Source organism: Sebastes fasciatus, chromosome 21 (genome assembly GCF_043250625.1).
Source record: "Sebastes fasciatus isolate fSebFas1 chromosome 21, fSebFas1.pri, whole genome shotgun sequence".
NCBI lineage: Eukaryota > Metazoa > Chordata > Actinopteri > Perciformes > Sebastidae > Sebastes > Sebastes fasciatus.
Genome location: NC_133815.1, coordinates 7,264,040 through 7,278,746, shown reverse-complemented (window position 1 = coordinate 7,278,746; position 14,707 = coordinate 7,264,040). Strand labels below are relative to the sequence as shown.

The window sequence follows — 14,707 nt, the reverse complement described above, 5'->3', positions numbered from 1 at the left end:
ACTTTCATTTTAGGCGAGCGAAGGGGTGACAAAACATTCGCTTCCGGTTGTGAAGCAAATTCGCGTCTTCACATTCGTGTGGGATGAACTTTCAGTTTGAATATCGCCTCGGCAGGCGGTGGCCACTCGCCTGCATTTGCGCATCTCTGACCGTGCCTTTAAACAGTTTTAAACACGTGGTTATAAAATACTTCTATACAATACTTCTTTAGGTTTAGGAAGCATAACTACTGAGTTAGGTTTAGTAAAAAAAAACATTATAGTTCGGCTTAAAATGACTGAGAACGTTTACTTTTAGTTTCACACGGGACACGAGTAGCGGTCTGTTCTAGAGGACTTTCTCGTTTGTTATACTCTTTATTATACCACATAACTTTCAGTAACGTTATTATTCCACGTAACGTTCATCGCTCTATATTTTACATCACCTACTCTGCGTGTTGCTCGTTGTACTACGTCACTCGCTGCAGCCTTCTGCTGACTATTTGTGATACGTCAAAGAAGAAGAAGAAGAATGCAGTTTAGTTGAATGGGAACCTAATTTTTAGAAGAAAGGCTGTATTTTATCGCCTGTCTGCGGCCCTGGTGTTGACAACACACATTGTAGCTCTTGACATCTAGTGCAGAGACTGTGAACAGGTAGCTGAGGGTTAAATCAACACACACTAACCCCCCCCACGTGGTGCTTTCACAGACACTCCTATTGAGCTTTGTCTGTAAAGCTTACATAACAGCAACAGGCACAGAAAAAAAAGCAGCTTGCTGTCTCCATGCAGGTCTGCCAACAGGCTTTTGTTTGCACACGTGCTGAAGAGCCAGCTCAGGTTTTCAGCTTAAGATAAACGCCGCATGATAAACACAACTCTTTCCTGCTCCGTCATCGTGTTCATATTCCTTTCAGTCTTTCTCCACATGAGGTTTCTTTAACAAGCATATCAGCCACTTTACTAATTGAGGCCTATAAACGCAACAATAGCTGCGAGAGAGAGACTACTCACCCCCTCATAAGTGGTTTCTTCTGCTCGACAATGTTGTTTTTCTTGCTCCTGCCTCCAGTAATGGGAGTGTTACGAGCTAATGTTAGTGCCATCATGCACGAGCACGCCGCTACCGCGCTCAGAGCGAGCTTTTAGCTGTTTGCTGTTTGCTGGCCGGCAACTGTGGCAAACGCTCAATAAGCCTTGGCACTGGTTGCCAAGTCTTTTGAGCTTTTACCCTGACTCACCCCTTTTTTGCTTTAGCTGTGCTGCAGTAACATGCAGCAGAAGGGGGGGTGCGGTCACTTGGAGCACTTCTGCTGGGTTTGTAGTAGCAGTGAAGCAAGCAGTGTGTGTGGATTTACAAGCATGAATTGAGTAATCCAGTGGGCAGAAATTACCCCGCTTTATGGAGAACTTTTAAGACTCTGGCGGACTCTGCCAGAAGCTTCTCCAAGAACACAGTCAATTGTACAGTACGTGTTTTTTAAAGAAACGGGAAGGCAGCCAGTTTCAGGTTGAGGCAAACACACACCTCCTTTTAGCAGCCTAGTCAGAACCGCTGCTCCTTTTCCAAGAACTGGACCGAAAAAAAATGACCAATTGCAAAATCCTTGTTTTGTAAACCTTCTCCTCTCTTTGGAAGTCTTCTTCTGGTGCCAAAATAGTGGATGTGTGAGTGAGTGAACAGAGGCCCTGTTCAGACCTGGTATAAACATGCACTGCATGTGATTATCATAAAGTGGGCGTATCTGTAAAGGGGAGACTCGTGGGTAACCATAGGACCCATTTTCATTCACATATCTTGAGGTCAGAGGTCAAGGGGCCCCTTTGAAAATGGAAATGCCAGTTTTCCTCACCAGAATTTAGCCTGACTTTGGAGCGTTATTTAGCCTCTTTCCTGAGAACCTAACCTGACATGGTTGGTACCAATGGATTCCTTAGGTTTTTGTAGTTTCATATGATACCAGTATCTTCACTCTGACTTTAAACTGAGTCCGCTACAACCCTAAAAAGCGAAAGTTGTGTTAATGCGTTAAAGAAATTGGTGGCATTGAAACGAATTTGTGTTAACGTGTTATTAGTGTTATTACTTTGACAGCCCTGATGGAAACCTTACTTGAGTACAAGCACCTCAAAATTAATTATAAGTGCCCCACTTGAGTAAATGCACTTCCCGTTACATTCCACTACTGACCGCAGACTGGTGGAAAGTATGCATAAAGAGCCTTTAATAACTTGCTTTTCTCACCGTGGGAAAAACCTGGAGTCTGTGAGTCTGTGAGGCCGGACACTGGGACTGGGCCAGCGTTCAAAGAGCATCTTCCTGTTCAAAACAAGACGCTGGAAAGGAGACGTCACTCTGGAGTTTATAAGTGGGATGTTTGCGTTGTTCATTGAGAAGGCTTCGTTTCTTACCGTGTCGATGTGACATGAGTTGTGTGAGTATGGTAAGCAGCAATCAATCAATCCCTGAGTGAAGAAAGATGATGATTCATACAGATATTCTACAATCATGACTCAGCACTTTATAGGAGCTGTAAAGTTTCTGAATCAAGGTGTGAGGTTATGTAAGGATGTTTGGTGTGAAGGAGTTTTCCTGCATGTTGTTGCTGCTGCAGGAGAGAAGAGCTGTTGTTCTCATATTTTTTATTGCCATTTTTCACACATGTAGCTCACAACCTACTGGAAAATACACCTACTGGAAATACTCCGTTTGGTTGAGGTGGGGAGCGAGAGGCAGGACATGACGCAAAACACAGCAGTCACTTAGCCGGTTCGTAATTTGGTCATAAACAACAACTGAATCTCGTCGTCTCTCCAGTTTAGGGCTGTCCCGAATACCATTTACATGTACACACACATATAACTAGTAATAATTAGTGTTGAATATGAATAATGTTGTGGGATTATTCCTTATTTCATGGGCTATTTTTTAATTTATACTTTATTATTACATACTTATCTATATATAAAAACAAAGCATTCAAATACTGATTTGGAGGTTGATTACCATGGCAACGGTCGAAGCTTCGAAGCATTCGGGTCAGCCCTACTCCAGTTAGCCATTTTCGTTGCCGTCTTCGTGCAAATTACCCTTCTTCTTCACCCTCGGATGTTTATATTCTTACCAACCCGGTCTCATGGGAAGGCGTATGAATAGCACGACATTACAAGGACATTACGCTTGTCATGAGGACGCATTTTTGTCAGTTGTACGCCACTTTTTGCATGTGATTTGTACGCAGTGCAACAAAACTACGGTAACATCCGCAGTTTAGGTTTAGGCAACAAAACCCCTTTGTTGGGTTTAGGAAAAATGTCATAGTTGGGTTTAAAATAAGTATGTAAACGCACAGAAACAAGGTAACATCAGTGTGGAAAACATGTCACAAACATCACTAACGTAACTTACAAAACAAAACAATGGTCTCAAAACACCGGTCTTGAAAGTTGTGCATTTGTTTAACCCATCCACCTCCCCGCCTGCCCGCCCGCTATAAGCAGCCTTTCTCACTTTTTATTCTACGTCACTAGCTCTGAGCGTAGCATATTTACACACATGCGTTTACATTGCAGTCAGACATGGCGTACAAAGCCAAAAGCAAGTTTTTATTGCATGCTAAATGCCTTGCGCATTAACGTGTCATTCATAAGCCTTTTCGTTGCTGATTCTTCCGGTTTCGTGCCAGTCGCATGGAAACTAGCTCGCTGTGAATTCTCCGGACAGTGACCGGCTCTATTCACACATTCGGACATTACGCAGACTTTGCACTATTAGGGAGCTGGCAAGGTAAAGTCTGTTTAATATCCGGTCCAACTGATTCAGACATTTGCATTCCCGCATGCAGCTCCTTTGGGTAATAATGTTGAGATAAGATTGATTCGCCACTGCAGCATTAACCCAGGGAATGCTTTTAAACACAAGACAGAAGAATTACAACATGCTCCAGACGGTCATCTACAAGCTTTATATCCCTGCACAATCTAATTTGATGTGGCGATTGCAGAGCGTGCTGCTCTATAGGACTCCAATAAAACTGGACCCCCTTCTGATCCGAGGTCTGTTTGATTTATTAGAAATGACAACACCTAACCTCCCTCCTATGAGGAGGATCGCCACAGGATAAAACACCTTCACCCCAACATGTCATTTCATGTTTTATTCAGGCATAAAATGTAATTTTTAAAATAAACAAGTGTTTTATTAAATGAAGCCTGAATTATTTTGAGCATTAATGTGAAATGAAGCACGGATATTTTACATAGTTTGAATTATTCCCACCTGAGTGAAGTGTAATTAACTTTTTTGCTGCGTTTATTAATTAAGCTTTCGTGCATCAGTTGTGGTCGTGACATCGTGACCTTCCCTCTCTCCCACATTCGTCCTGTAAAATGAGCACAACTTTCTTTCTCCTCAGAAAAAAAGAATGATTAGATGGATGATAAGTGACTGAAATGCTGCAATAACTTCTGGTATTTGAGGGGGGAAAAGCCAGAACAGATAATACGAAGGTGATAACAGAGCCTGATAATGATTTATGTTGCTACTTTATGCAGTTTTAACCTCTAACAGTAGAGGAGAGCCAGGTGGGAGCTGAGGTGTGATACAGCAGGGTGTTATTTCTGCCATATCGGCCTTTCCTGTTTAAACTCAACCGTCAACTCATGATAGTTAGATGCAGCTTCACACATTATCAAAGTATAGTAGAGAAAACAATATAAATGCTTATTAAATGTCTATTTTGTAAACTTTCTTTTGGTCCAAAACAATGTGAGGCTTGTGAACGGCAGGAAAATGAATCCCTCTGTTCTCCTTTTACACCGTAAATGTTACAAACACCGGCTCTTTCTTATCTTCTTTATCTTAAGAGGTTGAGCAGGAAAGTGAGTAAACACACACTACTGTAGTTATAAAGATAAAACCCGACCTTGTGCCGGTTCTTTCCACTTAGCTGAAACACAGGAATGTTTGATTGGTTGATGTGTGTGTGTGTGCGTGTGTGTGTTTAAAGGGCAGTGGGGCTTTTCAGCTCACCGACTCGTCGGCTCTGGGAAGGTCGATGGGTTTGACAAGGACAGAGTTATACTCAGAGTTCACAGCAGAGTGATGCTCTTACTCAGGGAGAGATGGATTCTGATTGGTGCCGTCGATTAATCAGTTAGTCAAGCGACATAAATTGAAGCGTTAGCAATCGATTAATCACTGAGGTCATGAAAAATCTGTTGATTTTCTCTGTTTTATGTAATTGTAAATTGAATATCTTTGGGTTTTGGACTGCTGGTCGGACAAAACAGGCATTTTTCCCTATTTTCTGACAATTTATAGACTGAATGATTAATTGATTCATTGTAAAAAATAATTGGATCCACTTCAAAGTTGGTAAAATAGAAGTTCAAAGTCAACAAATCTCTCAACAAGTATTTTATCCTCTCCCAATTTCTTATTTACAAATTGTAACACACATCACATTCAGGTAGCAATTTAGCTAAATAGAAAATATGCAATATATCAAAAAGAAAAAGAAGAAAAAAGAGTATTGGAATTAGGGATGCACGATATGCATTTCTTTCAGCTGATAACCGATAATTAGCTGCTTCTCATGGCTGATACCGATGAGAGCCGGCAATTTCATTCTTTTGTATTTTAAAAAGAAGTTCACAACCTGTAGTTTATGCATACCTGAGGGTAAGAAGGCTCAGATGTAGTGAGCAAAAGATGGAAGATCTAACTGACATCACTATTGTTAACACAACAAAACAAACAGCAGTTCTGATTCTTCAAATGTTGGTTGAGTTTTAGCTCTTAAATCATAAAGAACTCATGACTTTTGTTGCTTAAAATTGTTGAAAGCTAAATGAATAAGGCCTTCCTAAGGATTTGGTTTTGATAAAGTGCTAATTGAAACCTTAGACTCAAGGATTGTTAATTAACATTTCTGACTTGCAGTGTAAATTAGTGTGAAAACAACACTCCTTCACGCAGACGCTCGCAGGCTCATCTATACAGTATATAACCCTCACTCATCTACATTCAGCCGTCTCTGTGCTGCAGATAGATGCAAGTTCAAAACTCTAATTTCTGTGGAATCACTGTTAACGGGTCGAGGGTTTACGTAACGAGGCCGCTCAGCACTTCCCATGCTCATCACATCCCAGTCAGAGCAGCTTCTGACTTCTTGAATGCAGTTGTGGTTTTGCCATTTCTCTCCCGCTGGCCCTATAAATCTGCAGCTTTGTCACTGTGACAATGGGAGCGAGGACAGCGCGGCTACTGTAATATTGCAGCCCTGGTACAGACTGAAGCACAGACACAGACTGAACTGCAAAACCAAATGAAAGACAGCACCTGCAGAAACTAAACATTTTCTAATCTTTTGTGAAGGCCTCACAATGCTTATCATGCCCCAGTTTTGTACAATACAAGTAAAGGATTTGGTCTCTCTTTGTTGAAGAGTGTTAATTTGATTTTATCCAAACCTTCATTTTTACAGCACAGCAGGACATGAAAATCTTCATTTCTGATTTTGAATTATCAGCAGAGCTTCATGAAAGCGGCTGAATAACTTGCTTTGACTATGTTGTGTCCTGTTTTGTGTTTGTTTTGCAGCAGCTCCCCTCCTTTGTATCCATCTGCTCTCGCTGTCCTACATTCCTCTTAGCGGGGAGCGTTAACCGCTCCATGAGAAAATGAATAAGTGAGACGTGATGGCCGGCTGATCTGTCTAATATCGACATATGTGTGACCTTGTGTGTCCGTTTGAAAGAGGTCGAACCTTTTTACGTCTTCCGGAAAGTCCAGATCCTGGCAGCAGTTTGATTTAGATAATGTGTGACATGAAGGGCGTTACTCTGAGAAAACAAGATTTAAAATCTCTCACGCAGACATACGCTGTCATCTAACTGTGAATGCATGAGGGTTGCCCATTTCCTGTCCCCCACTTGACTTGTCACGGCTGGTGCCATCCCTTTACTCTTCACGCTGAGCGGACACACGCACATTATCCGAGACGCTGACCTGATTGTGGGCTGTGCATGTGACATCCTGGGGCGACAGAAAGAGGGAGATGTGGAGGCGGACTGTAGAGCGGCTGATAGCTGGTGAAGGTCAGCAGACGGTCAGTGGCTCAGGGCCCCGACGCCGACCGGACAGGAACAAGGAGTGCGAGACGGGCAGCGGGAAGTCTCGATGACTGTTCAGTGTATTCACTGTAAAGTCTGATTCGCTGTGGTGTTTGCTTATTCATATTTGTGTAACAAAACAGTGTTTTATTGATGAAAAAAGGAACGTAGGCACGGATAAATAAACAAATCTGAGATCTGACGACTTTGAAAGTCGTGTAGTGTGAACTTGGCTTTAACCGGCCGGTAGGGACCACAGGTGATCAACAACAGCTCAAGTAGCAAGAGGCATTTCCGGCAATCAGCTACGCTAAAAGCAAGCCTTACCTAGTCTGTTGCAGACCACATTTTGGCCGTTGTCGTGGCTCAAAAACTGACGCTGATATAAAAGTTTGGTCTCATTTTGAACCGGAGCATCTGCAGATTAATTCCATACCTGATATGTTCATGATCCACTAAAGTTAAGCCTGATACGAGATGAGTAAATCCCCTTTTTTGTTTTCTTCACCGCCATCTTGACAGTAAGAGAACCGGGAGTGACAATTGAGTGAGATTCAACTCTTGTTTGTTTGGGAGGGGAGATGTAATCATCTAATAACCTGTATCTGTAATCTCAATACATTCTTTTTAAGGTAATAGCAGTAAACAGTTATTTTGTATTGCTTGAATGCTTGAATTGAAGGGTGTGCATATTTTTCCCTTATTCACACATCCACACTGTGCAGGGTAAGAAATAATTTTTTTGCATTTTCCACAACATTTCAGTGCAGCTCTTTGATCCTGCTCCTCTTTGATGCCAGCGAAGTCTCTGAGAGAGAGAAAGCAGAAAGAAGTCTGCACTCATTTACATACAGTACAGACACCTCTAGCAAATATCTGGTACAGATTGATGCAGATTACTTGGGGGGTGTAGCCTGTAGGAAATCGACTTATTAAATATTAACGCGGTGCGGCGTATCAGCTCATCGTCGAGGTATGAGGTGTAGGAAGAGCTGACGTCTGGGAGACAAAGCTCTTTGTCGCTGTAAAGCATTGGACCCACACGCAGTCTCAGACAAAGACACTCTTTCATATGAGATGCCTCTGCAGCACTGAAAGAGCTGCTGTACTGTACTCTGATGCCGGGCGATGAAACTGTCACTGCAAATGGTCTAGCCAACGGAGATTTACACTTTCTTTGACTTGGATGTAGCCAGTGCAAGTGTGGTATACACAGATAGCAGGGTGTGTATCAACAATATACAGTATAAAACTAGGGCTGTCAATCGATTCAAATATTTAATCGCGATTAATCATATTTTTATCTGTTCAAAATGTACTTTAAAGAGAGATTTGTCAAGTTTTTAATACTCTTATCAACATGGGAGTGGACAAATATGCTTGCTTTATGCAAATGTATGTATATATTTATTATTGGAAATCAATTAACAACACAAAACAATGAAAAATATTGTGCAGAAATATTGTGCAGCTGTGAGTTGTCGCCATGTTGAGAGCCGTTTGGAGAAAATAGAAATGCTCCCAATCGCGCATTTAGCATCGTCAGGGAATTTAGTCGTTGGGAACGTCCCTATTTGTGATATTGGGCTAAAATAAACCTCGATTTGACTTGAACTTTCCTTGCATTGTAGATTATATTACACAAAATGTCCTTAGATTAAGGGTTTAAATGGGATCTACATAATGCTGTGTTAATCAGGGCGGAGTGATACGCTGCAAGTAAGAAGAGAGTATCCAGTATTTTTCCATTACAAATCAAAATAAAGAGACTCATGTGAGTGAGAAATGTGCGGTGAGGTAATGAGAGGTTAGTGTGACATCCTTCACAATCCAGTTTTACCCGCCCGGCTCGGATGTAGAGTTAACAAACATCAGAATAGAAGTTGTTTTGACATGAACACAAGATCCCTTAAATCCCTTTCCACGCCCTAAACCCACCTCCCTACCGGCAGCCAATCGCAGCCGAGCATACGGGGTGCTGTTTACGAGTCTCACGCTACCACGACCAGGCAACAGACCCCTGGGATGTAAACGCTGGGACAGGGGACCGAGTGTTTCTCAACATCTAGAGAAAAATAAACAACCGCCGAGCCCTGACGCCGGAGGGACACCGACATGATCCCTTCCTGATAGAAGGAATCCCCTCTCCTGTCAGCCGGTCAGGGGATTGTGCTCCAGCTCTGTAATACCAGTAATCAGATTATCATCTCCTGTAGAGTGGGAGTAGTGAGATTATATGTCATGTCTCCTCTGCTGCCCACCCAGAGCTGCTGCAGCTGTACTACACTGCAGGTTGAGCAACAAACAAACCACAAACATTTTAAAATGTGAATATTTCTAGCAGCTTTTGTGGTTGCTGTGATTGCTGTTTGTCTGCTCTGTTTAGTTAACAGACCTCCTCCTGTGGAGCCGGATACAGAGAGGCGTTTTTTGACTCCATTCATCACTGTGAGATGACGATGTCATGAAGCGTGGTACAAGTAGGGCTCTGTAGGATACGTCAATGGTTAGCATTTAGCAGTAATAAGTAGTCATTGAGGTGGAGAGAGAAGCCTAAATAATAGTTGTTCAGTCACTACACCGTCATCGAGCTCAGTGTCAGTTCTCATATCGTTTGCTTGAGGTCTGGTGGCAAATGTTCTGTGACGTTGTGCCACTGATTTATAGTTTTCAGTTTATCAATGCCAAGATCGACGGTTCTATATTCTCTATAACTCGAGACGAAAGCTAACACTTTATTGATCCTCGTCAGGAAATCTCAAAGAGGTCAGAGGTCAGGGTTTCTGAGTCACGGCCCGCCAGAATAATCAGGTTGATGTTTGCAAGCCCTCGCCTGGTGTAAACATCTGTTTCCACGCACCTCCCCCACATGCTGATTTTGAGTGATTATGTTGAATGTACAGATTAATAAAGTAGGATAAATAATATAATGCTTTGTTTGTGATGACAGTTTTGTTTAGTTTTAACAGCTAGCACCCATAGAACCCATTTTCATTCACATATCTTGAGGTTAAAGGTCAAGGGACCCCTTTGAAAATGGCGTTATTTAACCTCCTTCCCGACAAGCCAGTATGACACGGTTGATTCCAATGGATTTCTTAGGTTTTATAGTTTCATATGATACCGGTGTCTTCTCTATTGTTTTAAAACTGAGCACGCTACAACCTTAAAATTGCAAGTTGCATTACATTTTTTTTACTTTCTTTAACTTTTAACTTTGACAGCCTTACTTCTACAGGCGATGTAATGTATAAACCATTCCACAGTCTAAAATATGTTATTTTATTTTTAATGTTATGTTATGTTTTTCTCCACAACCATCTGGCGACCCCCTGAAATCATCTCGCGACCGCTGATCTAGTGATGTGAGGAAAGCTTAAAAAAAGAAAAAAACTGTCATTGCTAAATCTTTGAAACTACTGAATGAAATGACGTCAATTCTCCAATAATTTCGCAAGGATTAGTGTGAACTGAAGGTCATGCATCATGGTTGTTATAGTAATGGATTTACTCACTGCACCAAAACTTCTACCGCATGAAAGTATGAGGAGGCTGCACGAGGTCCGCCCAGCTGAGGCAGCAATATCCTGTGATGAGCTGTCTTTAGCTGTTTGCCGCTGTTGCATAAACACTCATGGAGCCTCCGGGGCTGTCTGCGTCTGCCAGATTATAGACCCCAACCACTGCCTCTTCACTCCACTCTGCTCCCTTTTTTCCTTTCCCTTTGTGATTCTTGGATCTCCGGTGCCTCCTCCTCCTCCATCTTGTGTCTCGTCTCTCTAAATCCCTCATCCCACAATCCCCCCTCGCTTCTCTGTCTCCTGCTAATCCATCTCTTCCCTCTTTACATAAACTGCTGCTCATCCTATCGCCCCCTCTTCACTCTTCATCATCATGCTATAGCTGGCTGGCCACATTTATCGTAAACCTCAGTACAGTGAATTCAATCTTCCATCTGTGCACGCTGACGCCTCACCGTGCATCAATGGATGTAAAACTGAATTGCATGGCGTTTAAATATAAATTACGCCTCGTAGCGACAGCAGCGACCCAGATTTGACTTTTTATTAATGGAGCTGCCGCTGTCAGATCTCTGTGTGAGTGGATTACAGGGAGCTTTTAGCAGATATTATAGCCACAGCAGGGGTGGTGACATGCTTTTTGGTGGTGGTGACTTGCTGAGTATTTTAGGGAGGGCTCTGTTATTTCTCCATTCCACCAAAATCTACTTCTAAAATCTCATTTAATTTTAGAACTATATTGCCTAGTTTGACAGTTTGGTCCAAGTTTTGCAAGCCAGACGCGCTCCACGCCGTCACCACATCCAGTGAAATGCGCTGTTATGGGTCTTTCACACAGAACGCGGCAACGGCACCACTGCACTCTGAAGCCCATTAATTCCAATGGCTTGCACGGCACAACAACGACTTTATTCTTTTTTTCAACAACGGAGCGCACAGCTTACCGTGTACTGCAAACAGCGTTCTGTGTGAAAGGCCCATTAGGCTAAATTCACACCAGATCCAGCAGTCGAAACGCAAGTTCTCCCATTCATTTTGAATCGGGATTGTGTGTTGGGGTTGCGGCAGCCTGCGGTGGAATAGTAGACACAGAATCAACTTTTGGAGAACCCGACATCACGCTGCGGTGGCCAATCACGTAACCGGCGATCCAGAGCTGTACAACCCAGCCATGAGGGAACAAAGACGTTAATCATGGCAGTTAATGGGCTTTTAATGTGACTCTCCCACACCGCCGCACAACCCTGTGGCGAATCACTGCAACGCCTGCTCTGGTGTGAATTCAGCCTTAGACACAGTTAATAACTAGCTGGTTAACATGGGCCTCTAAAGAGCCAGATTGTACCCTCAGGAGTTGGTGGCCAGAGCTAAAATGAGAGTGAATATTAGACTTGCATTCATCAGATGGACACAAACACGACTGTGTTGCTCCGTATCTGGATGTGTAAATACCATAACAACTTTATAGGATGATTATATGTCAATGTTTTGTTCACAGCTTAAAAAAACCCAGTTAATGCAGATTTAATATCATGAAATGTGTTTCTGTGTGCCCCCTGCAGGTGAGCCAAGGTAATGTTCCAGGTGTGGAGAGTGCCTCCCTGGCCATGGACACAGAGGAGGGCGTGGAGGTGGTGTGGAACGAGGTGCTCTTCTCTGACAAGAAGGTCTTCAAAGCACAGGAGGTACTGTGGCTCTTATTCCCTACAGCCAAGACAGGCAGTATTTATTCTGTTCTGAGGTTTTATTGGGGATTTTAACCAGGTGTAATGGAACAAAACAACCAATATGAAAAAGAAGACTGAATGTTCTGTCTTTTTTCCCAGACTTTCTCCAGCATTTGTTTCATCCCTGAAAACCCCTTATTTGTATACATTTCTAATTTAGAGTTAGAGGTATTTGATGATTATTTTCAATAATCAGGGTGCGTTTTCGGTTACGGCCCCTCGGCTTCGGAGCAGCCCTCCCCTCAGTGTGAGATCAGCAGACTCCACTGCAGCTCTTAAGTGCTTCCTTAAGACTCACTTTTACAAGATGGCCTACGCCTAACAATGTTTTCTTTTTCCATTATTGCATCACCTCGTGTTTCCTCTTTATATTACTATTTTATGGTGCCTTATTTTAACTTTATTGTCCCAACATGTTTAAATTGGGCTTTTATTCGTATTTTTTACAAGCCCTTCTATATATTTTGCACTTTTATCTGTCTTGATCTTGAATTCAAGAATTTGTTCTTTTATTGGCATTCTGCTTTATATGACATCACTGCTGATATTTGCACCTTATTTTTACATATTTCCTGTTAAAGTTCACCTGCTTTATGTGAGCTTATTTCTCTTATCCACATCTTACTAACCTATATGAACTATGTATTTTATTCTGCAATTGCACTTCAATCTGTTAATGTGTGGGCTCAGTGCTGCTTGATATATGAACTCTCATTTTGTATGTCATACAGGGTGGGTGGGGCTTACATGGGTTTCTGATTTTTAATGTCTATTCTGTAAATATTTTCATCTGGAAAGTACTTTGTGTTTACGATTGAAAAGCGCTATATAAAATACAATTATTATTATTGATGTATCTGAGTTATATCTTAAAAAAGTGCCCATGACAAGTTCTCAGAGTCTAAGTTGACATGAAAGTTGTCCGACTAAGAGTCCAAACCCCAAAAGTATTCAGTTAATTAACCTAGAAGACCAAGGAAACCAGCAAATACTAACATTTGAGAAGTTTGAAATAGTCTGGCGACCTGTCCAGGGTGTACCCCGCCTTCGCCCATTGTCAGCTTGTCATTCTCCAGCCCCCCCGCGACCTTGAACAGGATAAGCGGTTACTGATAATGGATGGATGGATGGGTAATCAACTAATGGTTTTAGCTTTATCGCTAAAGGCCAAGGGATTGAAGGACCTTAATTGGCCCGTGATGTAATGTCAGCCCGTTCTCATTACCAGAGCATCAGATACGGACGCTTTGTCACGGCATTTGATACCGCCGAAGAAGACACCCTTTAAGCAGCTGTATGAAATGCACCGGCCTTTCCATTAACTACAATGTAAACCCATCCACGGCAACAGTTACCGCTCAGAGAAAGTGTGCTGGGAGTGCGATGACGTAGTTTAAAGAGCGAAAAGACCATGTAGTTCTTTCCTAAACCTAACTATAGTGGTTTTGTTGCCTAATCCTAAAGTGACGCCAAGAGGCGGTATGTGATGGGTTGAGATGTGAACATGTTGGTAATGTGAAGATGTGTTTTTTTTAGGAGAAGATCAAGGAGATGTTTGAGAACCTGATGCAGGTCGAACACCCCAACATCGTCAAGTTCCACAGGTACTGGCTGGACATGAAGGAGAGCCAGGCGCGGGTATGATTTATCTTTTTTTTTTATCCTCTCTGGTCTCTCTTTCCTGTCACACACACACACTTGTGAATGAACTCCATGTGTGTCCCACAGGTTATATTCATCACAGAGTACATGTCGTCGGGCAGCCTCAAGCAGTTTCTGAAGAAAACAAAGAAGAACCACAAGACTATGAATGTGAAGGTCAGTGTTTTACTGTGTTGGTGTGCTTGCTCAGTGTCCCCTGGTGGTGGCTCCGAGTACTGCAGTCAATCACTATTCAGATCTATATTTCTTTCAGGATTAGTGATGATGTAACAGCACTGCTAAGACATATATCTTGGGTTTCTCATCCTCTCTTTTTTCTCTCTTAGTAGTAACAGTGCTATATTTGGTAATCTTCACATATATTCCTGATAATGAGGGAGGGATTTGTGTCTTTAGAGGATTCATGTTGCTCTGTTACACTATATTTTAGGCCTGGAAGAGATGGTGCACCCAGATTCTCTCTGCCCTCAGGTACTGACTGATTTCTTCCCCAGGATTTTCACATTTCTATTATCACAGCGGTCACATTAACTGGAACGCTTTATTGTTCACTGGCAGTTATCTGCACTCTTGTGACCCACCAATAATCCATGGCAACCTGACGTGCGACACCATCTTCATTCAGCACAACGGCCTCATCAAGATCGGCTCAGGTCTGCTCCCAGCAGGGGTTTTTATGTTACTACAACCAGCGTAG

At 42.4% G+C, this 14,707-nt stretch overlaps 1 protein-coding gene across 2 annotated transcripts in view; it reads left to right on the top strand.

The window, feature by feature from the left end:
- Positions 1-14,707, top strand: part of LOC141759625 (nuclear receptor-binding protein 2-like) — a 36,591-nt gene that overhangs the window by 15,518 nt on the left and 6,366 nt on the right. For both annotated transcript variants that reach the window (XM_074621836.1, XM_074621835.1), the window contains exons 2-6: positions 12,184-12,306; positions 13,885-13,986; positions 14,077-14,166; positions 14,441-14,481; positions 14,569-14,663. In XM_074621836.1, coding sequence (XP_074477937.1) covers positions 12,184-12,306; positions 13,885-13,986; positions 14,077-14,166; positions 14,441-14,481; positions 14,569-14,663 — 451 coding nt within the window. The remainder of the gene's footprint in view (positions 1-12,183; positions 12,307-13,884; positions 13,987-14,076; positions 14,167-14,440; positions 14,482-14,568; positions 14,664-14,707) is intronic.